The sequence below is a fragment of the Tenrec ecaudatus genome, chromosome 12, assembly GCF_050624435.1.
Source record: "Tenrec ecaudatus isolate mTenEca1 chromosome 12, mTenEca1.hap1, whole genome shotgun sequence".
In the NCBI taxonomy this organism is placed as follows: Eukaryota; Metazoa; Chordata; class Mammalia; order Afrosoricida; family Tenrecidae; genus Tenrec; species Tenrec ecaudatus.
In genome coordinates this window covers 20,049,926-20,076,468 of record NC_134541.1, presented here as the reverse complement: position 1 = coordinate 20,076,468, position 26,543 = coordinate 20,049,926, and the positions used below count along the sequence as shown (strand labels likewise).

The following is a 26,543-nucleotide window of genomic DNA, read 5'->3' as shown; positions in this document are numbered from 1 at the left end:
CTGTGCCTGAAGCTCAAGTGCACATCCCATACGCAGCCCCGATCACACGGTTTTTCTCGCCACCTCTGAATCCCTGCAGCCTCTTCTCTGGCTTTAGGACACTTACCACTTCCTAGCTTTCCCTGATTTACTGATGTACACAACTCATCTCCCGCTCCAGTTTTCAAGGCCATAGACAACAGTGTTATGTTTTCCCAGCATCCAACATCTAGTAGCCCAAAGCCAGGAACTCAAACTCACTGCCATCAAGTCATGTCCTACTCCCAGCAGCCCTCGGACACAGACTGGAGCTGCCTGTGTCTGAGACTGCACGCATGCGTGGGAGCAAAGCCTCGACATCTATGAAATGTTCGCCACCTGCATGGCTTTGCTCAAATGAATGCATGATGGCCGAACGGACAGACGAATGAAGGGGTAAATGAATAAGACAGCGGTTGGCCTAGGGCCCTCAAAAGCAGGCTACTCCGGCCGCACTGAAAGAGGATGTCGAGTTAGGATTTGGATCATCAGCTTGGGTTATGGTGGTGACACAAGTCAGGGAGGGGGATGATGTGTCCTAGAGAGGCCACCTCCTGGGGGACTGAGAGGGGGACATAGATCAGGGGCCTGCTGGAGCCAACCCCATGCCGCCATCCACTCACATCAATGTAGTTGGCGTTGATGTAGTCAGAGTGTGGGTCTCCGTCCAGCACCAGCAGCCTCACCCGGGAATGGTCATCTGCAGAGAAAGCAGAAAAGAAGGGGCCGGTTGATGAAAGGCCTCTGAGTGACAAGCCAGCAATGCCTGGCTCTGTCTTTTATAGCTGGTGTTGTTGTTAGCTGCTACTAACGACACTCGGGGCAACCCACACACGATGAGATGAAATACCGCCTGGTCCCAAGCCATCCCCGTGGTGGGTGACCGTTTGGCCTATCTACATGGTTTTCACTAACTGACTTGATCGCCAGGCCTCCTAGTCTCTCTTGGGGCAGAAGCGCCACAGAAAACGGCTCAGCATCACAGCACGGATGCGGCTTCACTGATGGATGGGTAGTAGCTGCACATGAGATGCACACGCTGGGAATCGAACCCAGGCCTCCCGCATGGATGAGGAGAAGGTGAGCAGTGAGTCACCATTGCCCCTTGGCGCCAAGTGTTATGCTGCGTCTGCACACACCCAAACTCACTGCCATCGAGTCGATGCTGACTCAGAGCAACCCCCTGTGGGTTTCCGAGGCTGTAACTGGTTGCCGGAGTAGAAAGTCTAGTCTTTCTCCTGTGGAGCTGCTGGCGGTTTCAAACTGCTGATCATGAGGCTCACAGCCCAACGCATCACCACTACACCACCAGGGCTCCCTCAGCCCTGCACTCTGTCCCTGTCCCTACCCCTCTTCATGGACAGGGAAGTTGAGCTTCAGAGAGGTTACTTTGCCTTGAAAAGAACCATCAAGAGTTTCCTCTTTTGTCCACTTCCCTTTAATTCTGGTGTGTGGTCACTACCTACCTGGGTGTCATTGAGTCTCAGGGATGTCATGAGCAAAGTGGGGACAAAGACACCTGCTTCCTGGGGACAATGTGAGAGAGACCCCAAGAAACCATTTGGGTGGGTGGTCAGCTCCATTTCACGCTTGCGTAAAACCACTTGGGTGGTGGTCAGCCTTTGCTCCATTTTTACGCTTGCGTAAAACCACCCATTTACCTCGTTCCCACATGAGCACGCATTGGAGCAAGGCTGCCATTAGCTTGTCGGCCGCATATTGTTATCAATACTGTCATTACACCGGAGCTGACTAGATCATTGTAGAAGAGGTCATCAATAACTGAAAATGGCACTGCGAAGGCTTCCTTTTCAAACACAATCTGGGCATAAAAGGGTTTGCAAGCTTTAGTCAATGTCATGCTTCAAATAAAAAACTATGACCAAATGGGTGTGTGTGTGTGTGTGTGTGTGTGTGTGTGTGTGTGTGTGTGTAGGGGACTAGTCTGACAAGAGAATTGGGATAATCCTCTACAATGAATTAAAGCCAGCTCTGACTCACTGTTAAAATTGAGCCACGCTGAAGGAAGGCCCTGCCGAGAGGAGGGAGCTGAATTTGCGGCCAGGGTCACTGCATAGCCACACGCTGACTGCAGGGTCCCTCTGCTCACTGGCCAGGACAAGGACAGGTCCCCAGCAGGGGGCTGGAGCGCTCCGGACCTCCTCAAGCTCCCACAGGTCAGGCCATGCTATGCTGCGCCCCAGTTCATGCTATGTGACTCACAGAGAGTTTGGCCATTTACAAGGCACACGTGTGGCGATGAACTGACGCCTGCTTGAGGGCCGCCTTGTCTCCACTGTGCCCTGCGAAGGGCCTGGACTGTGGCAGAGATTTCCTCTGTGCTTGGTAAACCCGCACCCACAGGATGAACCCACTGGCACCTCCCAACGATCCTGATCTAGAAGAAGGTGGCCTCTGTGAAGCCCTCATTACAAATGAGGAAACGGTGGTCATGTGGCCAGTGAACACGGGGTTGGGAAGAATAAGGTGCTCCTAAGTCTGAATTCCAGGGCTTCTGCTTCCAAGAAGGATCAGAGCAGGGAACAGAAATGACTCATGAACACACAGAGGAGGCAAGCCAGTTGGGCTGAGAAGCCCAATCAAACACATACAATCAATGCAACGATGAGGCAGGACAGGGCGATGCTCGCTCCCCTAGGCCACAAGGGCTGAGGGAGGAAGTGGGGTTACAGGGCAGAGGAGCTGGGGCTTCTGTGCTGGGAACTTGGGCTAAGGAGACTCCCTCACTGTTCAAGAAGGTGGCCGTGCCTGAGATAGTCAAGCCCGCAAACATGCAGCTACTGAGTCAATTTTTATTCCTCCTACTGTGTACAACTGCCATATGGTGTGTGTGTGTGTGTGTGTGTGTGTGTATGAGTATTTATTGTTAGTGGGTGGGTTTGAACTGCCAAATTTAGGTGAGCTTTCATCGCCAGAGACCTGTGACTGAGACCCAACCCAAACCAAGCTCACTGCCATCGAGTCAATGCCGACTCATAGTGACCTTATAGGACACAGTAGAACTACTTGTGTGACTTTCCCAAATTGTGACTCTTTGTTGGAGTTGAAAGCCCGGTCTTTCTCCCAAAGAGCAGCAGGTGGTTTTAAACTGCTGGTCTTGAAGTTAGCAGCCCAACTTGTAACCACTACACCACCAGGTTTCTGTGACTGAGGCAAAGCGGGAGAAATATCTTGGTTTCTCCCTTTCTCCCAACTTGCTGTCTTCCACCAGTGCTTCTCATTGGCTAATGCAGCCAGCAGGCAGCTGACCACAGAGCCTGGGACTCTCCAGGTGCAGGGGTCAGGTTCCCACGATACAGAGCAGAGCAGGAGAAGGGCAGAGTGGGTCTGAGGACAAACAGGCCCAGGGTGGGCAAAGGCAACCACCTCATGTCTCTGCCTCCCCACATTCATTCATTTACTCATTCAAAACTCTTCAGCATCTGCCATATTCCAGGCACAAAGCTAGACTGGCCCTGGAGAGACCCTGGACGCCACTTTCCTTGTTCATCCGGGGAAGGCGTTTGGTGAAAGCGAAGTGAGAATGTCGATGGACATCCTAATACTGCTTTTGAGAAGGGTGTGATGTTAACATTTATTGAGCTCCCAGAATGCTGGAACATTCTCTCACTCAAGCCTTTCTTCCTCTAGAGCAGCCTACAGGCTACTAAAACAGTACCACAGCCAGGTGCATGTTTCCTCTTCTTCCCATTTCACAGAGGAAGAAAGGGGCTCAGATGGGTTGAGCGAGTTTCCCAAGCCATGCAGCCTCTCCGTGGCATTCTGCACTCAATCGGAGGCCTCTGTACTTCTGTAGTGAGTGCTTATGGTCCAGGAGGTTAGGCACCTGGAGCCCAGCCCAGCCAGGAAACCTGATACTTCCTCTGGGCCCAGTGCAGCAACTATGTTCCCTGGTGACAGAAACTGTTAAGCATGAAGCAAGTCAAATTTCATATCTCATTTTCACTCAGTGGTTTCACTAATGACTTATTGATCGCAAAAACCTCCTTTGTTTATTCAGAGTTATGCTCACCCCTGAGGTCCACAGCCTGGGAAATGAAGACTGGGATTTAGAATGTTGAAAGGGATTTTGTTTTTTAAAGAGATGAAGTGCAAACATCTGACAACAAACATGGCAAAACAACAACAACAAAAAGACAAAGCAAAAAGAAACCCGCTCACCTCTCCTGGCTAGATATCCTTATGGAGGAGCAGTGCCAATGCCAACATCTTCTTCTCTGTGTCTACTCATTAACATCAGGTTTACTGAGTCCCTACTGTGCTCCTCAAAGAAGCCTGTGGCAGTTATATAATCTACTGTCAAATTGAGGAAGGGGTGGAGTCTACCCAGTCCATCAGGTCGCAGCTTGATGACCCTCATTTGAAGGTGCTAAGGAGATAAAGAGCTCACTGGAGGCCAGAAACGCTCTTTCCCTGTGAGACATTCCTGTTGGCAAGCCACATGGAGTTACACTGATGGAGCCAGAGCCCTGGAGCTGGAGGAGCCATGTAGAGACCCCACACCAGCGCTGAGATGCTTCCACCACCACTGGATCCACAAGACTTTCCACCCACTAGCTTGTGATCTTCCTGCATTCGGCTGCACTGCATGTGTTACGGGAGTCTGAAGAGGAATTTATAGACTGGTATTGGACATATGGGCTAATATCGGACTGATGTACTTGATCTGGACTGGGCTGTTTTCTCAATATATAATTGTTGTTTTATATAAAACTCTTTCTTATACATATGAGTTTCTCTGAATTTGTTTCTCTGGTCAACCAGGACTAATACATAGCCCCTGGGTAACACAAATGGTTAAACTACTTACTGAAAACCTGGGGGTTCAAACACACTGGGAGCACCTAGGAGGAAAGGCTTGGCAATCAACTCTCCCCCCCCCCCAAATATCTGCAATTGAAGATCCTTGGGTGCACAGTTCAACTGGGGCTGCAGGGGTCAGCGTGAGGCGGAACTGACTGCAGGGTAATGGAGAATCTTGGTATCAGAAGAAGCAGAGAGAGTGAGAGTCAGTACCATCGACTCCATTAGCCACCCGACAGGATGGAGGGGGGCTGAGCCGGTGGCTTCATCCCCACATCACTCTCTACTGGAGCAGAATGCCTCATCTTTCTCCCAAGGAGTGACTGGAGGTTTCAAGCAGCTGAGCCCTGTGAGCATCAGAGGGTGAGGGGACCAACAATGTGCCAGGAGCCCAAGGAGGTGGGGGCAGGGATGGGTGACAGAGTTGTCCACGTCATATGAAGACACTTAGATGCAGGCGGCAGATCTCGGCTGCCAAGGCATCTGAATACTGTTTCTAATTTCTGAGCGTATAGGAGGATGTTTGAATAGGGAATAATCACAGGCACTCCCACTGGAGCTTCCCTGTGGCAGGTAGGACATACCTCCAAGACTCACTGTCCCATAGAGAGATCTGGACTGCATCGGCATGTAAATCCTAGCCCCATCACTCAGCAAGTCATTTGTGCTCTCTTCGCCTGGGTGTCCGGGTGGTAGAGCGGTTACATATTGGGCAGTGATCCTTAGAGTCGGCAGTTCAAAACCACTCTGCTGGAGGAAGACTGGGCTTTCTCCCGCACCCTGAGTCAGAAAGACTTGATGGCAGTGAGTTTGGTTTTTGAGTTTCAGCCAGAGTGTCAATAGCAAAACGAAGCCTCTATGTGCCAAAGGTTGGTAGGATACAGTGAGCACGTGCAGAGGGAGGGAGCGCAGAGGTGGAGAACAGACAGAAGGCTCATTAGTGTCTCTCTGGGGTTCTCTCACTCACTGCCCTCAAACTGACTCATAGAAACCCTAGAGGAGAGGGTAGAGCTGTCCCTGTGGGTTTCTGAGAGTGCATTTTTACAGAAGTAGAAAGTCTTACATTTCTCCATGGAGCAGCAGGTGGTTTTGAACTGCTGACCTTGCCGTTAGCAGCCTGACTCAGAACCACAGCACCACCAGTTCTCTGCGAATTAGCACGTCTCATTTTCGCACGCTCTGTACCAACTACCAGTGCATCTCTCTGCAGAGGCCAGGTGCTGTGGACTGTCTTCACGAAAGGGCAGAATTCAGTGGCAGGCCCACCAGGAAGGCATCGCAAGGAGCAGCTGTGTCCTCATGGTTTATTTATTCTTTGTGGGACATGCTAATATTGTTCTGTGTCCCCTTTGTCTCCTGACTTGATATAATTAGAAGGATAAAGAATTGTGTTTACCCACAGACGCACGGAGAAAGATGGGGCAGCGGCAATAAGAAGGAGTTTAGAGTAGGTAATTTGTAGGCAGCCCAGGACATCCATTCTGCCCTATCTACATTCAGCAAGCTTGAAAAACAGCTAATTTGGTGTTCCTCGTTTGCTATTCAAGACAAGGAGAGGCGTGAAGGAGAGTCATGTAGAGGAGAAACAAATCCTCAAGGGGGAGGTGACAGCTCGGAGCATGAGGCTGGCTCCACCTGGCTGTCAGCTGAGCTGGGGAGATGGGCAGGATTGGTGAGAGCAGGTAGAAAGCCAAACCCAACCTATTGCCACTAGAGTCAAGCTGCTCCATGGGGTGTGCCACAGAACCAAACTCGCTGCCAGGGAGTTGATTCTGACTCATAGTGACCCTCTAGGGCAGGGTCGAGTCACCCCTGGGGGCTTCTGGGGCTGTAACTCTTTATGGGAGTAGAAAGCCTCACCTCTCTCCCTTGGAGCGACTGATGAGTTTGACCTGTTGACCTTGAGGTTAGCAGCCCAATGCACCACCCACTAGGTCACTAGTGCTCTTCTCCTCCACGGGCTTGCCAGATCTGTCGTCTTTATGGAAATTGCTCATCAGGCTGCTGAGTAGGTTCAAACCACCAACCTTCAGGTTAGTAGTCAAATGCAAACACAGATAACAGGTACAGGAGGGGAGCATAGCTCCAGAGGCATCCAAGTCCAAAGAGGGCCCCAGAACACGGTTCTAGGACACTGGTTCTCAACCTTCCTCATGCCGCGACCCTTGAATACAGTTCCTCATGTGGTGGTGACCCCCAACCATAACATTATTTTCGTTGCTACTTCATCACTGTCATTTTGCTACTGTTATGAATCATAATGTACATATATAATATGCAGGATGAATTAGGTGACCCCTGTGAAAAGGTCATTTGACCCCAAAGGGGTTGCGACCCACAGGTTGAGAAGCGCTGCTCTAGGGGAACAGTAGAGGGACCACTCTCTACTTGGAATCGATCTCCTTCTGTGGCTTGGAGACAAAGACAAGTGATATATCAGTAAATGTTTAACCAGTGGCTTTCAGCGGGAATAGAGAGCCCTCATCTGTAACACCTGCCATTTTCTGCGGTGTAAATACTTTCATTGTGGTCAATTGCAGGAACGAGCATGGCATCAACCAGCTGGCAGAGTTTATGAGAGTTTGACCATCTGTTTGTAGAAGCTGTTATGACAGTTTCAGTCTGAGACTGAAGCGTTTCCACAGACTGAATGCCCCATACCGTCTAATGGTTTGATGCCCACTTCCCTTTGCCGTCCCGTATGCTCCTTCTCCCACTCTGTATGGTCACTGTCCCCTTCCTTTACTTGCTCAAATGCATCGCCGTCCCACTGACCACAAGGGTTTTGCACATGCCAAAGCGAGCATCCTCCAGCTCCCCATCTGTACGGCTGGCACCACTCATCCTTCTCTTGTTGGTTCAATGGCCCTTCTTTGGGAAGGGGAAGCTGGCTTTGATGGCTCAACTGCTAGACTTTCCTAGCTGCCAGCACGTGTCTTCCGTGTTCTTAGAGCAGTTGTATTTTGGCGGCGATCTAGTGAACTCTGGCTCCCCATCACATTGTAAGGGAGGGCACCCTGTTTATTGCACTCTGCTAGGAGTATCCAGTTTGCCCAGGAAATTCCTGCTTGATTCTCAAAGGCTGGGCATCTGCCAGGGGCAGGGTCTTCCTTGCTCAGGAGCATGCTGTTGATTTTAGGACACCTAAGGGGGCCTGAAGGAGCTCTGGTGGTGTGGTGGGTATACATTTGACTGTTAACTGCAAGGTCAGCAGTTCAAAATCATCAGCCACTCCTTTGGAGAATGATGATACTTTCTACACCCCAAAGAGTCACAGTCTCAGAAACCTACCTGGGCAGTTTTAGTCTGTCCTATAGGGTCCTTGTGACTCAACGACAGTGAGTTTAGAGGATTCTGGGTGGTGCTGTTGGGTAAGTGTTGGACTCCAGTTCAATGATTCAAACCCTCCAACCTCTTGCACTCCTTGAGAGCAAGATGAGACTATCTGCTTTCACACAGATTTGTAGCCCCCTCAACTTGATGTAGGATCTCTATGACTTAGATTTGCCTCAATGATAGTGAGTGTGGTTTGGAGGATTTGGTATTGCTGTGGGTGAGGTGTTGGCCTACTAACTGCAAGGCTGGTCGTTCAAACCCACCAATCACTCTTTGGGAGAAAGATGAGGCTGTCTGCTCCCATAGAAATGTACAGACTTGGGAAGTCTTAGCCAGAGTCATTATGATTTGGAATTGGCCGATGGCGGTGGGGTTCAGATTTGAGAATAAGGAGCCCTGGTGGCACAGTGGTTAAGCGCTTGGTTGCTAACTGAAAGGTCGGTGGTTTGAACCCACCAGCTCCTCCGCAGGAGACGATGTGGCGCTTTGCTTCCGTAAAGAGGAACAGAACCCCTGCTGCTCTTGAGCTGACCAGCTCTCTGTCACCCCACAGCACTGAGCAGGACCGCCCAGGAGAACTTCTCTATGGACACAGACAGCCACTCATTTCTCCTGCAGAGTGGACGGTGGCTCCAAAAGGCTGACATTGTCCACGGTGCCAGGAGCAGCCTTGGAAACCCCGTAGAGCAGTTCTTCTCCCTCCTTTAGGATCACTGAGTCAGAATTGACTCAATGGTACACAATAAAATAAAAAACAGTCATCCTGGGACCCAAAGCTCCTTCCTCTATACAAGACGGACAGAGTGTGTTTAACTCCTACTCTTGAATTCCCTCCTCTCTCCGTAGCTGGCCCCTCAAACCTCCTCCAGGCCTAGCTTGCCCTGACCTGTCCCTAGGTTGGAAGGAGGTCTGGTTCAGGTGTGACAGGCCTCACGTCTGTGACCTGCTTCCTGCTGAAGGCCAGGCTTGACTCAGTTTCCTCCCTTACACAGTTCTTACTCTCAAACCACTACTCCTCTTCCTTTCCCTCCATCATCAAAGATAACCCAGTAAACCATCTTCCCACCTCATGTCTGCTTATCCAGAGAACCGCTCCAGAGAGGCGGGGCCACCGAGAGAATATCATTTGGATACATGATGTTCTTTCTCCCTGTCTTCTGGGCACCGAGGAGGGTAAAGAAAAGATGCAATTTTTCAGAGGAAAGAGATTTGACTCATTACAATGAATTGTGGGGCTGAAAACCCATTCCCTAGAAGTATTGGAAATGTTAATGCCATCATCTTGCAAGAGCGGATGGGGAGGAGGCAGGTAATTCTGCCTAGACTGCCTGGGTACCTCATTGAAGCGAAAGGTCTGCACATTCCATCTTGATTGAATTACCATTATCAAGAGAGGGGGTGGCTTTGGCATAAGACAAGATAGTCTGGGATGCTGGGCACCTCCTTGTTCCGGATCCACGCTGGCTGTGGTCCCGGAGCTCCCCTCTCGGCCCCCCGGGAGGAGGTCCTCCAATAGACACAGCCTTTTCCGGCAGATGGGAAGGGGAAAAAGAGGCTTCAGGATAAAGGGGCAATGTCCAGAGAGGAGCGAGGGAGGGGCAGTGGCCCATCTAGCAACTGTGCTGTGCCCTCCTACCTTTGTCACCATCCCACGGAGAGTATTTCTGAAGGAAGACAGGGTGCTTTCATACCTGGGCTCGCTCCGAAGCTATGGCAGGGCTGGATGTACAGACAAGGAGTGGCTGTCCCATGCTGGGGACTAAGGTGCTCGGCCACTAGCTGAAAGGTTGGTGACTTGAGTCCACCTGCACAAAGCCCTGATGACCCAAACATCAGCCAGTAAAAAGCCCTGAGGACGCACAGGTCTACTCTGACACCTGTGGAAGGGGGGTGGGTGTCACTGTGGATCCGAATGGACTCAATGGGAAACGGTGATCGGATGGAGGAGGCCATCCCAGCGAGTGGGAAGGGAGATGGAGAAAGGGGCAGTGTGTGTCATCAAGGCAGTTAACCTGGGAGACAGCCGGGCTAAGCCCCGTGGGGAACTCTGGGAGATTGTGTAGAATGTGCACCTCCACGCTGGCCTACCACTGGACAGAGGGGTGGCTGGGTCATTGATCCATCTTATTCTGCCAGTTATGAGCTGAGGGCTGCTTCAGAAGACATCTGAATTCCTAGAACACTGTCAGCAGGCCCCAAGGGCTCCAGTGGCCAGAACAGGAAAAGAGGCCCAGGGGCTGGCTGGCACTTGGAGTTGAGGGCAGCAAGCACAGAACTGGCTATGGCCAAGGAGGTGGATACAGTGGAACACACATGGTGTCCACACCTGGAGGGGCTTACGAGGCCCGGGCCGGGGCCAGCCTCACAGAGCGCACAGGAGAAGGGAGGCTGGAAGGCAAGAGTTCTGACCAATACATCTCTTTCTTGCTCCAGCCCTACCTCCCCAGGGCTCAGCAGAGAAAGCTGCTGTCCTCATTGCAGTCTCTGGCTTGTTTCTGAGCACAAGGGTGAGCTCCTCTTTAGGGGTGAGGGCTCCCTTTGCACACTCTCCTCCACCACCTGTGGGATGGGAGACCTGCAGAAGACTCACTCCATTCTGCAGTCTGTTTTATAGAAGCCTTCAGTACGTGCTCCTCTCCAGAAAACGGTGGTGGCCCAAGGATTCTTGGGTAGATAATACGCAACATCCTTGAAGGCAAGGGACTAGGGCTCTGGCCATGGCCGACCTTCAGACTCACTGTGTGACCTTGGGCCAGACCTTCTACATTTCTGGACAACTACCCCTTGTCTGCCGAATCAAAGAGGGTCGATGAAATCTCATTGAAGATGAAACGTTTATGAGTCACAGGGCCACACCAAACCGAGAACTTTGCACCCAGAACTTCCCCCCAGCTTCCTCTTATAGATGCAGAAGCTCAGCCTGAGAGAAGAAATCAACTTGCGGAAGCAACGGGACACCATGGGATCAGGTCTGCCTGTGCCCATATCCAAAGCTCCAGCACACTGGAGCCTAGGACCCCTTCTTCAAGATGGGAAAACACGACTCAGAAAATGTCCTGGAAACCTGCTTTTCCCTCCAGTTGCACTCTGCACCTCGCTTTCTCCTCCCAGCGGCCAGTCTCTGTGGGCAAGACAATGGGTTCTCACACTGCAGTGGCAACCAGCATGGCCTGGGGCGCTGCTGTAAACACCGATGGTCCGGTCCATCCCTCAGTGTATTCCCTGAACAAGTCTGGAGTGGAGCCCAAGACATCACAGCTCCCAGGTACCGATAACTGAACTCACGGCCACCTTCTGAGAATCACTTGCCTAGGGAATTAATCGCCAGGTTCTCTGGCTTCCAGTTGGGCTCGGGCCATGGGAAACACAAGCAAAACTTGGAAGAAGGGAGGAGCGGGTGGTGGACTTATTTAAACCATCCGTCGTCTCCTAGCACAGAGCCATCATGAGCTGGCAGATTCTACACTGAAGGTCCCGGCTGCAGTCGGACCAGCCTATGTAATAGTCCCTCTTCCCCCAAAGACTGGCCATTTCTCCGTATAAGCATTCCCTTTTGCCCAGGAACAGCATTTTAACTTTAATTTTGTTTTGTTGTTGTTGAGGATATACAAGGTGGAATGCACACCATTTCCACAGATTCTACCTGTGCAGTTGTGTAACAAGCTCACCCTCCTCTGCTGAGCGGTCCTTCCCAATTCACATACAGATCACTGCCTGCCTTTCACCTACCTAAGGTTCTGATCTAATCTTTTGAGTTCCTGTTGTCAATTTGAAACCACATCGATAATTCTTAAAAGAGGATAAAGCATAAGCTAAACATTGTTTTAGTAGTTGTTAAGCTAACCTGTTTGATGGGAAGATAACTCCAGGGACTATTCTGGGGTAAGGATGAAAGATGATCTCAGGGCAGTGAGTTTTAAGGGTTCGTCCCACCTTTGTGGTGCCAGGGAGTCTGGAGTCCATGAACATTTGAAATACTGCCCATCCCACCTTTTGATCAGGATTCTTCTGTACCTGTGCAGTCATGTGAGCCCCTGGCCACCACCCAGTTCTTCTGTTCTTCAAAGGAGGCAGTAGCTCTTGCGGGCAATGAACCGCACATTCTACAGCCTCCTCTTAGTGCTGGCTCTCCTTCCTCTGGTGTGGAGTGAAGAGAGACCAGTTGTTGTGCCTTGGGTGCAGCTTGGAAGCTTTTAAGAAGGCACCTCGGCGGTGCGGTGGTTAAACACTCAGGCAATTAACCGAAAGCTTGGCAGCTGGAGCCCACAGTGGCTCTTGGTGATGTACTTCTGTACAGCTTACAGGCTAGAAAACCCCACTGGATCACTGAGGTTCAGAATGGACTCAGTGGCCCCGAACACCAACAGCCTCGCTATCCCCATAGCTCCCCACTCCAAGCTCATAGCGTAGACAGGGCTTCTTGACTCAACCCACCAAAGATGATCCTCTTTGAAGATGCCATCTGCTTCCGGGTCGGATGCTGGCTGATACAGACAAGAATCCCTCTGTGCAATTTCACTCCTACCAATCCAAGACACCACTCCAGAACTTCCCACCCTGGCAACTACTTTGGTACTCTTGAAATTTCTCCCAGTCAACAATCTCAGCTCTCCAGCTACTGGGAAAGCTAAGGTGCCTTTGTTTCTCTTTTCCCCATTCATGTCCTTCCCTTTCATTTCCCTTCCATTTCCACTCCCTGAGGGCCTTTGTGTCTATGGCTAAATTCTAAGCAGCACCATTTGGAAGAAAGGAGTTATTTAGCCAGTTTCACTTCCATTGTTTCATTTGCAGGTAACAGCCTCCCCGTACTTTCTCCCTTTAGTCATCTCTGTTCTCCCCGGCCTGGCCCTTTGCCCTCCACTCCAGCTCTCTCAGAGCTCAGGGTTCCTTAAGATGCTAATCACACTCCAGGGTCTTCTCCCGCCAAGAAGATTTCTCTTTATCAAGCCTCAGCAGGCTTAGCCTTTGGGAGGGACACATACAAGGGCAGGAACATAGCCCGACCCTTGCGGCTGCTTCCCTTTTTCCTTTCTCATTTCAATTCCAGCTTGTGACCACGGTTGGTGTTTCCTGCCTTTTTTTTTTTTTTGAAAAACACGTTGCCTTTGCTTTTTGAAACCGGAAGTCACTGGGCACCTGGGCACCGTCGTTGTTCAGTATGGAGGGCCCCGCCTCTCCATCCCCAATTGGTGGCAGAATGCTCAACCCTTTCTTTAGAGCAGGGATTCAGATTGATTGAGAAACATCAAATCAGTTGCCACTGGGTGAGCCAGGTGGTGCAGACTGAGACGTCCTCCAACGAGTCTTCATGGCGGGGGCCTTTGAGGGACCACTGTTCATTGTTTGTACCAGCCCACGTGGTCTCATTCAAATGCCTAAATGTTCCTCTGTCTTCTCTAGTTTCTCCAGAAATCCATGTAAAACAAGAATTCCAGTGCTGGGACAGGGTGGGAGCATCAGTAGGAGACTGGATTGGTGGACAAGGGATGGGGATTCGGGGAGGAGAAGGCAGCCAACAAAGGGAGAGCTGGCAAGACCACTGCCCACATGGACAATGGCAATATAAGCCTCACAGCTGTCTTTATGTTGGAGCCCACAGTGGTCGCCCCGGTGCCAATCCATCTCGTTGAGGGTCTTCCTCTTTGGCTCAGGACCTCTACTCTACCAAGGATAGAGTTCTCATTTCCTGCATGATTTCTTCTTGCCGCTCAGAATCTTGCCTTCTCCGAGGGAGTAGGTGGTACTCTTTCTTCTCCCCGTGCCCTGCCTCTCTGCTGTCTCCACTCAGGTCGGATAGTTTTCCTAACTGGGATGCCATCACTTCAAGGGTCACCTAGATGCATCTTTTCTTCATCTATCCTTTCTAGCATTCTGTATTGTACTTGCAAAGCAAGGCCATTTGGGATCTGGGGCAAAGAAAGAAAGATGAGGGGATTCTCAGATTCAACCCATGTTGACTGAGCACCAACCATTCGCCAGCTTTGGGAAACTGAGAGAGCCATGACTCTGCTCTAATGGGGAGAGACAAGCAACAGAGAGTCCTCCAAAGGGCCGTTCAAGTCCAACCCAGGCCAGGGGCACCTAAACAAGAACAGCGATATCCCTAAGAAGAAAAGGTCCTTATGTGCGTTTAACAGCAAGGAAACTAAGGCTCAGAGTGGTCACCCAAGGTCACACTGTCTGTAGGTCTAAACGCCACTAACTGCCAGTGTGTCCTGCTGAAATACTGAAGTGGCTGCATTTTGCTATGACCGATGTTGAAATGGGTACCATTTAGTGATAGACCCACCAGGTCACTAAGGATGGTCTGGTTTCAAAAGAGCTTCTAGACCAAGACAGCCTAGGATAAAAGGCCTGGCCACCTAGTTGACAAAATAAAATAGCAAAGGCAAATGAGAACCGAGCATGACCTGATAGCATGCTGGAAGCCCTCTAGGTGAGAAGCCATTAGACTCTACTGATGAGAGAACAGCACCAAACATGGATTCAATCTTACTAACCCTCCTGAGATGGCACCGCACTGGGCAATGTTACTTTCTGTGCTGCATCGGGTTGGCATGAGTCTGATTCAACTTGATTGCTCCTAGCAACACCCTGTGAACTGATAGCAAGGGTGGCCAAGTGACCAGGTGCTTGAGGGACGAGCAAGCACGGAAGCGGGAACAGAGGGAACACAGTGGCTGGAGTGGGTGCTACGCTATCCAGTATCAGGGGCGGTTGGGTTCCCAGGGCCCAGCATAGGGTCTGTGGCAGCAGAGGCCCACACATGACAGCACCTTAATACATGTCTGCCGCCTCCTTGAACATTTTTTTCCAATGCATAACTTTAAGGAACCTAACTGTCTGCATTCCTATCTTCTACGGGACACGCTATAAATGCTCTCTGATTAGTTTCATCATTCACAATGCTCTCGGAAATCAGCAGAGGAAACAGCTAAGCTAAAACTTCTGCCTCTTTCTTTCTTAACAAGCTGTCTCGAGCATATTCTTTCTTCCTCTGAGTTTTTTTCATAGGCAAAGTCTAGACAGTTAAAAAAAAAAGGAAAGGAAAGCAAAAGAAAACAAAAACCCAACCCCGAACTGTGCCAGAAATAATTTGTCGTTCAGGATCCTTTTTCTTCTGTTTTTGGTGGAATGAGTTAGTCTGAGGGCTGGGGCCAAGGACGGCTGTTGTTTCGTTGGTGAGCTAGCAGAAGGTCCCGGTTCGCTCCGCTCGGTCAGACAAAGGGGCCATTGCTATGGTTTACGGTTCCCATCAGAATAGCCTCTCCACATCCTGCTCGAGATAGCTTTGTCTGCTCCGGCTCCTTTTTGTATGTTTGTTTAAGGCTCCTCACGTTTATTTATAAAGAACTTACATTTCAATAGACACATTATAAATGACTTACGGACTGTCTTCCCGGTGTTTATGCCATGGTGAAGGTTGACTATGCCAATACCTAAGGCGCGCGTGCACGCGCGCGCGCACACACACTCATATGAAGGAGTGTAAACGAATGAGCGCCAAGGTTCCTCTCCGCTCTTCCTCCCTGAAGCGAACAACACACACAGGCATCTTCCTTACACATTATCGTTTGCGGCAACCACTGCCTTAGTCTCCTGGCTGGTCCGTCTGCTTCCAGCCTTGCCCAACATAACCCACCCCACGCCCCTAGGCGCCACACTAAGGACTCCCTCGTGGTACTAACGGCTAAGTGCTCGCTGCTAACTGAAAAGACCTCCAAAGAGCCGTGGAAGAGAGGCTTGGTGATCTACCTCCCCAAGATCAGCCGTGGCAAAACCATAGAACCAACTGCAGGGCAACGATATAGCTGTTTTAAAGTCAACTTTCTAATACCGGCGTCTGATCATATCCCCGGCATGGCTCTGCGTTTCCACGTGGGTATTGAGGGAGGGCTGGTTAACGTGAGGTGGAATGAGAGGCCCACCTTGTTAGTAATGATCCTCAGAGAGTTAGCTCTGTGACCACGAGTAACAGTGCCAGGCCCTGAATGAAGGGCTTGCTATACCCTTCTGCCACCCACGCCCCAAACCCTACCTCCATTATCTTCACCATTGCAAGGCTGGGGAACTGAAGCTTAGAGGCCAGGTACCATGTCCAAGGCCTGACACTAGGAATAGAAACCTGACTTTACAGGGTCCTAACCACTAGGCGCCAGTGCCCTCTCTTGAGGTGCCCTCTTCAATGAGGCACCCTCATTGGGGTGCCAACGACGATCAGGCTCTGTGTTGGGAATGCCCTCCCATGTCCATTGCAGCTGTCAGCTTAGTGGTACCAAATGTCCGTGTTACCTAGGCCCAGAGTAGCAGACCCGCAGCTCAGAGTTCCTGGCCCACCAGCAGGGGGGTCTGGATGAATCACATTGGGCTAAACCCTGTCTCTTGTGCAACCAGAGTAGTCTTGCACTCCTGTGAGCCCCTGAACTGGCTATCCCCCCAATACTCAGTCTAATTCCAGAGTCCCTGGCTCCTTCTGAGCATCCACCTTGCATGGAATTCCATGGTGTGGGAGAAGCGCTACTTTCCTGTGGACACATCATAACTGCCTCCATCACGGACCAGACCTTGAGCCCCACCCCAGGTTGCTGCCAAGATTCCCCTCGGACTCAGAGTTGCTGGGGTTCCCATCCATCTGCCTAACTGGGGATTCTTCTCAACGAAAATCCTAATTGGCCTTCCTCCTGTCCCTGAGGAGTTCTTGAGGAAGCTATGCCAGGCAAGACACAGCCCCAGAGTCTCCCTTGAGAGACGTTATGGATCGACACTGCCTGCACTCAGCTCCCAGTCTGCCTCTCTGGCTGAGCTCAGCCACGCTGTGTGCTGGGGAAGCTGAAATACCGTTTCCCCTTGGCGTCCAGAATGATCTGATAACTCATTCAAAATAAAGATAGTCATCACTTCTCTCCCTCTATGGCCCCAGCGGAGCATCACAGAGCTTCCCAGAAGAGCACCTACAGGATATTATGTTCCCGTATCGATTCTTATTGCGGTTTTCATCCTCCTTGGCTGTATCCCATGAAGCTGTCTGTCCCTCCGGTAAAGCCTGGAAAGCAAGGACAGCAGTGATTAGTGTGGCCTGACATAGGAGCTCTATGAAGATGCACATGAGCCGACAGGGAGGTGATGGAATGGACCCTCAGGATAAAGGCCCAAAGAACACAGATCCAGCCCTTCCCTGGCTGTATTCACTCATTCATGACTCACATGTCATTGATGTCTTCTGAGTGTCATGAGCTCATACTCTGGTCTAGAAGAGTCACCATTCATTCACTCAACAGACATTTATTTACTAGCCCCTGATGTGCTGAATACTGTGCTAGCTACTGGGGATACAGACAGCAGATAGTCCCCATTGAGCTTCCATAGAGTGGGAGGAGGGGCAGCACATAAACAAGAAAACAAAGAATTTTAAGTAGCAAAAAAAATAATTAAGTGAGGTGAAAGTATAGTGGTAGTAGGTGAGATTTATGTCAGCTCACTTGACCTGGGTGGGCGTCTTTAAGAAGGGAACATGGAAGTGAAAATCTGAACAATGGGAAGGCAGTTGTGTCAAGAAAGGTCGGAAGTGCCTTCAAGGAAGAAGAAACCGTAGGCTCAAAGGCCATACAGGTGAGAGTCAAAGAATCATATTGCACGACCAAGGCGATGCAAGGGAAGAGTAGTGATGGAGGACGCCTGGGGAGCCTGGGAGTAGTCAGACTGGTAAGGCATGTTAATCACTGAGTCGGGTGTGAAGCTAAATATGATGGGAAACCATTGGATGATTTTAAACAGGCGAGCCATCTGATGTGATGTTTGTTTTACAAAGATCGTTCCAGCTCATGCCTGGATTCAGGCTTTAGGGGGGCCAACAATGAGAAAGCAGGCAGACCAGTTAAGAGGAAAGAGATGGGATGCTTGGATCTTGAGACCAGGGTAGTGGCAGTGGAGGTGATGAGAAGTGAGTATATTCAGGATTCTTGGTTATGTATTGTCTTGCTTTGGCTTTCTGCAGAATCATCCTTAATAGAGGTACTTTATTTGGGCATCACTCTCAATGAGGATAGATAGAATGGGGACAGTCAGGGGAAGGAGCTAATATACAGTACATTCATGAGCAGGTTCCTTGCATGTGCAACTGAGACTTGGGCACATTTCATGCTTGTCCCTCCATAGAAGGAAAGGGGGAGGGACATTTCCCCACAAATCCCATCTACTCTTGGTTGCGGGCAACTCTAGAAACTCTAGGGCTATCCTTTGACTTGAGGAAGCCCTTCTACAAAATGTTGAAGAAACAGAGAGAGAGAGATAGCGTATACAGGGGCGATGTGCAGACACCACCAGTGTCTACTTTAGATGTGTGGATGAAGAAGAAGGAAAGATAAGCCCAGGTTTCAGCGTGAAGAACCGAGTGGAGAGAGGTATGCCACTGACTGAGATGGGTGAGAATTAGGGTTGCGGAAGTAGAAATTAAGTACTCTCTTTCAGATCCAATACTTGCAGCAGCGCTTCGCAACCGGTCGGTCGCAACCCCTTTTCGATTTGAATGACCCTTTCACAGCGGTCACCTAAGACTATCGGAAAACATATTTCTGATGGTCTTAAAAACCGAGACATCGCTCTTCTATCTGTCTCCAGGTGGGTCCGCCCACATGCAAATATGCCCACAAAGGAGCACCGGCGTGAAGACAATTACCTATGCCACACTGGCTTCAAGACAAAATTTCATTGATTTGTTATTAGGAATAAATATTTCACAATGTATAATTAAATATTGTTTTGTAATGAATCACTATGCCTTAATGATGTTCAATTTGTAACAATGAAAATACATCCTGCATATCAGATATTTACATTATGACTCATAACAGTAGCAAAAAGACAGTTATGAAATAGCAACAAAAATAATGTTATGGTGGGGGGTGGTCATCACCACATGAGGAACTGTGTTAAAGGGTTGTGGCATTAGGAAGGTTGAGAACCACCGACTTAGATCCCTGCCCACAGGAATTGAGTGCTATGTCCTTTTAACCTGCTCCACATAACGCTAATCATCGTCATAGCAACCAAGGGGGAGAGGTCTCCAAGTTGTGAGACCAAGCAGGAAGGTAGACTGAGGGGTTGAGAGAGTATGGGCACAGGGAGGAGATGGCAGCCATCAACTTGACAGGAAGGCAGCCAAAAATGAGACCAAGAAGGAAACAAACACGCGGAATGATTTCACAGCATCGTGAGATGAGTGTTCAGGTGGGACAGAGGAGGGGACAGGCAGTTCTTACATAGAGAGGAGACCAGGAGCAGCAGCATTGGGACAAGTAAAGAGGCGTGGAGGCCAGGCCACACTGGGAGGCCTCTCTCCGTCCTCAGAACAGATGGAATGCCCTGCTCATTGCCCTGGCGCTGCTGCCAAGACTGCAGCTCCAGCCCACCAGGCTCTCTGCTCCCGTAAATATCATTAAAACTCTCAGGAACTCCAAATAAGGTCTTTGTGGGTCAGGGTCCACTCCACAGACAGGAGGTTGTTGCTTTGGTCTAGATCTAGATCTGTCTAGAGAACACCCACTCTTGCAGGGCAACTGGTGGGCTGGAGCTGCTGACCTGTCCTTCAGACATAGATCAGCATGTTGTAGGCGTGGTGGATCAGGCAGTCTCCAACTTGAAAGGCCCTTTTGTAGCCCAACAGTGAGCACAGACAACAGGCAAACAAATTATTGTAACTGCATTCCGATAAAACTTTATATTCAGAAACCAAGCGGTGGGGTGGATTTGGCCCGCAGCTGGAATGCCCGGACCTTTGTTCTAGATCAGAGCTCGGCAAACTACAGCTGAAGAGCCATGTGGGGGCTCTTTCAGTATGTGCACGTGGCTCTGAGTCAAGCTGAAGCATTTTAAAGGCTATTAATCAGATTATGGCGATTTCATGTGTTTGTAAAAAAAATAGATGTATGGCTCTTGATTAATTTAAAAATTGTTTTGAGGGACAGGATTGGCTCTTCCTCTTAAAAGTTTGCCAACCCTGTGGTAGACACTTGACCTTCAGCCTCAGGCCGTGGTTGGGTCAGCGGAATTGCTGCTCGTTGTGCTGGCCCAGCCTTTGCAGGCTCAGTGCCTGCCGAGGGGCAAGGACGTTCTTCCCTGGGCTTCCAGGGCTAACCCCTGTTCTCCATCCTTGGCTTTGCCCAGGGCTTAGTGGGAGCAGGAGGAGTCTTCCCAGGAATTCATGAACCAGAGCTAGGTTCTCGTCCGCCATCAGGAGAGTGTCTAGATTAGTATCTAATCTCCGTCCTGTACCTGGATGTGACGCAATTGCCGCGGAGGGAGTGCAGCGCTCATGTTCTACCTGTGGGGCTTGTCTCTCACTCTTCCTTCCTCTCTCCTCCTCCTTCCTCTGCACACCCTGCACTCATCCCACTTGCCACCAGCTTCGGCCACCACCAGATCATGCAGGGCTCCTGCTTCTTCCCAAAACTCTCTGGCCACTTCTTCCTACCTGCACCAGGTAGCTCAGCCCTAGTGGGCGATTTGCAGGTCTATATAGCCTTGAGGCTCTGAACAGGGAGGCAGGCTTATCTAAGAGGGGGCCCTGGGCTTCTCCTTGATAAGCTGCCCTTCTGGATTGCCACACACACTGCCGTCTCTGGTAAAAGCCGTCTGCTCATCTCCCCACACACACACCCCCAACAACATCACGATGTGAGGCCAAGGGAATCAATATTCTTGTGCTGATATTCTGAAAAAAATGATCTGCGATCTACCAGGGTTGGGGTTACAGTTAGCTTGGGGTCTTCTGGAGGGCTGAGCATTAGACATTTCTCAAAGCCACGACCACAGCCCAGCGCAATGACATCAGACTCTTTGGGTATGGGACAGAGGCGTCAGTGTTTCCTAAAGTTCTTAAAATGATGCCAATGTGCAGCCACGAGTCTTGCACCATAGTGAAGTTACCTGGAGAAATACTTTCCCACGAGTCTCCTCACTGGTCTTTCTTGCTTTGGCTTTGTTCCCTCCAATCCAGTCTCCACTGCAATTAGGGAGATCTTTCTAAAATGTGAACAGGACCCAGTTACTCCCCTAGCCATTGTCTTCAGGATAAATTCCCAAACTCTTTCGTACAAGATCTTTTATGACTTTGCCCCACATGTCCCTCCAGCCTCAGTCCTGGGCCTGGTAGTGTTGGCCAATATTAGTACCACCGACCATGTCAAATATTTCCCCTTCTGAGTTTAGACATGCTGTTCTGTCCACCTGAAGTTCTCTTCTGCGTAGTCTGCCTGCCAAACTCCTGCTTCTCTTTCAAACCAAGCATCTTCTCTGTTGTGACCTCTTTTGTGCTTACCCCCACCTCTCCACCGCATCTCCACTTCCTCTCTTACCACACCAAGATTTCTCTACATTTGTATTAGAGCTTACATTCGGAGGACCCCAGTTTTCAGAAAGCTGTGGATGAAAGCGACAGTCCAAAAACCACTGGCGAGTTCCCACATAGCTTAAGCATCCATTGAATGGATGCTGATCATTAACTAAGGGTGTAACCTGGCCCTCAAGCAGAGTGTCTTCTATCCTCTCTAGCCAGTCCCTGGAGGGGCGGTCTCTCTTAGGGGCTTGCCTGGGTGTGTCCGTGCTGGACAGTCCTGGGAGTCCCCTCATTCTGAGTCATGCCCTGTCAGTCTCACCCTCAATGCACTGCGCAGAAGGCCCTGGGCCAGGGCTGTCAGCTCTTCTCCCTACCACCAGGACAGGTCCCAATCATGACCCTGTTACCCCCTTGTGTAGTTCTGCCTGTAACTCTAATGTACTGCCCTGCCCACAACCATGCATTTGGGGGCAGTTCTCTTTGGTCCACGCCTCATGTAATCAGCATCCTGAGTGTGAGTCCTTGGACACCGTGATGATCTTGTGTTCATGGCCTCCCTTACCCGGATGAGGTATCTGGGTCTTATTGTCTTTGTCCCCTTTAAGAGTTAGTAAATGTTCTCCTTACATTTTATTTGAGAGTGAGATATCTTTTGCACCCTAAAGCACATCTAAGACTTTGAATGTCTGTCAGCCACTGGTTCCGCTAAGGCAGTGGTTCTCAACCTGTGGGTCGCGACCCCTTTGGGGGTCGAATGACCCTTTCACAGGGTCACCTGATTCATAACCCTAGCAAATTTACAGTGATGAAGTGGCAACGAAAATAATTTTGTGGTTGGGGGGGTTAGCACCACATGAACTATATGAAAGGGTTGCAGCATGAGGAAGGTTGAGAACCGCTGCCCTAAGGAAAGGGCAGTCGCATCTTATCCACATTTGTATTTCTAGAATCCCGAACCAGCTTTGCACATCAGGTATGCATGGCTTCTTATGAATGGATGTAAGAGCGAGCGAGTGAATGAAACAGTTCATGGATGAAATGGCTTCTGCACATACAGAAGGCAGACACCCTGGAATCTCGGAGGTGGAAGCAGCTCTGACATCTCTGTGTCCATGCTTCCGTGACCTTCTAGACGGCTGGTCAGCTGATCCATAGCACCCATCACTGGGATACCTCACTAGTTCACAAGCTTCCCGCCCCGTTTCTGGACAGGCTCACTGGTTTGTTCCCTGCCACCCTCATCCCCCCACCATACGTGTTTCTCAGATGGCATGTACCCGCTGTCCCGTAACACTGTAAATTTGGGCTAAAGTCTTTGTCACAATTTGGGGTACTCTCAACATCAAGGCCTTGCCCTTCAGGATACGCTCCAGCACACTGATATTCCTTGCAAATCCGAAATCAATCCTCAGAGCCCCACAGTGAGAAACCACCCAGGTTGGCTCCAGCCCTGGGAGCCTCTGCCTCCCCCTGGTGAGGGTTGGGGAAGCCGGGGCCCAGGATGATGTTGACAAAGTCAGAGGGGACCATGCCTAATAGAGGCGCCCAGGAGAGAGCAGTAATGACCCCCTAATTGGCAGGCTTTGATCACACATCCATTTCCCTTTCTAGGCAGCCTAACGCGTCTAGGGGATAATCTCTTGACAGGGGACAAATATGAAGGGGGTAAAAGTCTGAAAGGGAAGCTCATCTCCATCTTCAAAGTGAGCGAGGCGAGGGGCATTATTTTTACATTAGTGGCTGGTTACAGTAGATTGACCAGGGAATGGTGGCAGTCATTAGGAGCTAATCACATTCTTTTGAAACCAAAATTGCCATCTCATTACTTTCTCCCATTATCCATCTCCGCTCTCTTTTCCCTCCTTTTCTTCTCCTTAAGAGTGTTGGGCTCTATTTTTACACTCCTCTCTGAGTGGGGAAGTGTTTCTACTCTTCAGCAACCTTGCTTTTCTGAGACGGTCAGATTTTAGTACTGAAAGATGTATTTAGGGATGTCCTCATCCCTGGAGGGCTGAGCCGTGGCATTCACAGAAGCCTCAAAAGCCGTGTCTAGAAGGGTCTTTAGGAAAACTCTTAACTCCTTTCACGGATCGCAAAGTGAGCACCAGAGAGAGGAGAAGACTTGTTTAAGAATATCTATTGAGTTGGCCCTTCCGTTCTTCCTCCTTCTCTCTCCTTGGAGAATCTGGAGGCTTGGCATTTTGCTAGGCTCTGAAGAGAGAGTTGCTGCAGGGACAGATAAGATCCCTGTTCTCATGAAGTTTGTGTTTTCAGATAGAGACAAAAATAAAGAAGCAAACAAGATAGTGTTTGATATACAGCGGACCTGTCAACAAGGATGAAGGGATGGCCCTAGGGAAGTGTGCTGTCAGCCGTTTATCTTGATGCTACATCGGCTCAGCCTAGCCCTCTTACCAAAGGACAGACACATTCCCATTGACTTAGCAGAAAAATCGCATTCTTGACCATCATCTGCAAGACACTGAGAGAGCCCTTGGCCCCATCCACATTATGTATAGGTCATTTTGTCTCCGCCCCTCTTACTAATTCTTTCTGCTCTCACAAGGCCTCCCTCCAAACGCTAGAGCACACCATGCTCGCGCCATCTCAGGACCTCTGCAAGTGTGCTCCTCTTGGCCCGGGATGTTCCCCCAGCTCTTAACATGGCTGGATTCGTCTCATCATTCCATTTCAGCTCAAATGTGTCAGCCTGAGATCAGAAGGGTCCTGAGATAGTTAAGGTTTATTGTGCCAACCTGGCCAATAAATACATGTGGGAGTAATTGAAGGATGGAGAGCGAAATGGCTCGGTGAGCCTCACCTTTCTAGTTCTCGGGTCTCTTGCTTTCTGATGGTCGGACCAGGGTGCAGCTGCCTTAGCTAGTTCCCTGCTTCGGCTGGCAAGGATCACTTCCTGTGAGACATCCGTGAGGAGAAGCCACATGGACCTACCCTGATGCAGCCCTGGGTGCTGGAGCAGCTGTGTGGAGACCCCTGCCAGCGTTGAGATGCTTACACATTCACTGACTTGGCTTTCCTCCTGCAGTTGGCATCATAGTGTGTGTTTTGTGAAATGGAGGAGGACTTTGTGGATTGGTGTCGTACTTGTGGGCCAATGTTGGACATATGGGCTTGGGTAGCACTGGGTGGGATGCTTTCTTAATGTACACTTGCCCTTTATATAAAACTCTCATATATATATATATATATATATATATATATATATATATATATATATATGAAAATCTGTGGATTTGTTACCCTAGTTTACCCAGACTGACACAGGTCCCATACCTGTAGTGGGACACGTTGGGTGGATGGTTACAGAAAAGGAGTGAGCACACAGTAGGGAACCATAAGGCATCTCCATTAAATAATATTAAAGAAACAATTGCTAAGGTATTGATTCAACTCACTGTGACCCCTCGTGTGTCAGAATAGAGCTGCACACTGCAGAGTTTTCGATGGCTGGGTTTTCATTTGTTTGCTTGTTTTAAGGAGAACGCCAGGTCTTTTTGCTGAGCTGTCTCTGCATGGCTGTGCGTGAGCACCATCCAGACTCCTCAGAGGATGTTCCGAAAGGACTGGAAGGTTTGGGGCATATGTGTTCGGTGAACTGAGAATGTTTAAAGAAGTGAGGCTTTGCTCTGGTTTGGATACTAACAGCAAGTGATAGGACTGGGTTTCTTAATTAACCAAACTTTGAGAAAAAAAAACAAAACAAGATCAAGGCTGGAGGTATCATTGATAAAGAAGATGCTCACATTAATGAGGACAGGGCGGTGTGGGGTTGTTTTCTTTGCTTGGACAATGTACATGTCTTATGTTTCCGCTATGGCTACTGAATAATTGGGTTTTGGTCTTCCCCCTTGCGGCCACACAGAGTGGCTCAGAAAAACTGTTTATGTTCTAAAGGAGACCATCCAGATCTAGATGGGAGTGCCAGGCCAGCTCCCAAGGGTCAGAGGCTGCCTTTCCCACGCATCTCAAATGCCATCTTCTCAATGAATTCTGCCTCATCTAAAGTAGACCCCAGTCCCACATTCGTGTCCAGTGTCCTAACAGCTGTGCTGTTGCAGGCCTCTGAAGTAGGTTTCAGCTATAGTGATCCGGTAAGACTGAGTAGAACTCTCCTACCGGGGGAGGGGGGGCTATGAGCTGGAGTTGACTCTAGTAGAGAGTTAAGTTTGTTTAATTTCTCTGTGGTTGCAACCCATCCACTGACTCAGACACCCAGCCACACAGCTCAGCTCCTCTGCAGACAATGGGAGGCTTGGACTACAGGACTATGAGTCATAGGATACCTATGTGCTGCTTCGCTGACTCAGTCAGGCACCCTGCCTCAGTTTACCCACTTGATATTTCTGTTCCCTGCTGCAAATGTGAATTGTCCCTTACTCAATGTCGGCTTGGCATGCTTCCTCTCCTACTGATTGTTTTGACCCAACTGAGCTAAGTGGGTTCTCTCTGCAGCTTACCACCCTTCTCTAGAAATGGCTCTTTGACCTAAGCCTTCTTGAGTCATGACCCCAAAGCATGAGACGTGAGAAGGCAAAGCTTCCAAGAACAGCTTACCACCATTCTCTCAGTCCATGTCACTTACCGCTACACTCCACTCTCCTCAGCAGATTCTGGCAGCTGGGCCACTCCCTGAGCTGCCCTTGGCTTGGCTTTAACCCAGGAGATAATTGGATATGATATGCCCTGAGGTGCAGCAAAACCAGGCCCAGGGTCTGCTGAGCAGGCAGTTCCCAGCTGATGCTTCAGGGCATGGCTGAGAGCTGCCTCCATGATAATCAGTCCAGCCCACCACGATTCCTCCCTAGCCCCTGTATGCCCAATGCTGTCCCCTCCTGGTGCAGGGAAGATTCCGGAAGGCCTTCATCAATAGATGCCATTTTAGCCAGGTCTTTCATTCTTTAATTTTGACAAGCTATCTCTCTTGCACATTAATTGTGTGCCTTACACTCTCGTAGGCGGGGTAGATGAGTCAGGGGGGAAAAGGCAGGCCTTTCTAAAACGCAGACAGCCT

The 26,543-nt window shown here is 49.9% G+C and overlaps 1 protein-coding gene across 1 annotated transcript in view; it reads right to left on the bottom strand.

The window, feature by feature from the left end:
* Nucleotides 1–26,543, bottom strand: part of PTPRT (protein tyrosine phosphatase receptor type T) — an 890,723-nt gene that overhangs the window by 46,397 nt on the left and 817,783 nt on the right. The window contains exons 19-20 of the mRNA XM_075527730.1: nt 17,134–17,221; nt 642–718 (exon numbers count right to left, since the gene is read on the bottom strand). Of these exons, the coding sequence (XP_075383845.1) occupies nt 642–718; nt 17,134–17,221 (165 nt within the window). The remainder of the gene's footprint in view (nt 1–641; nt 719–17,133; nt 17,222–26,543) is intronic.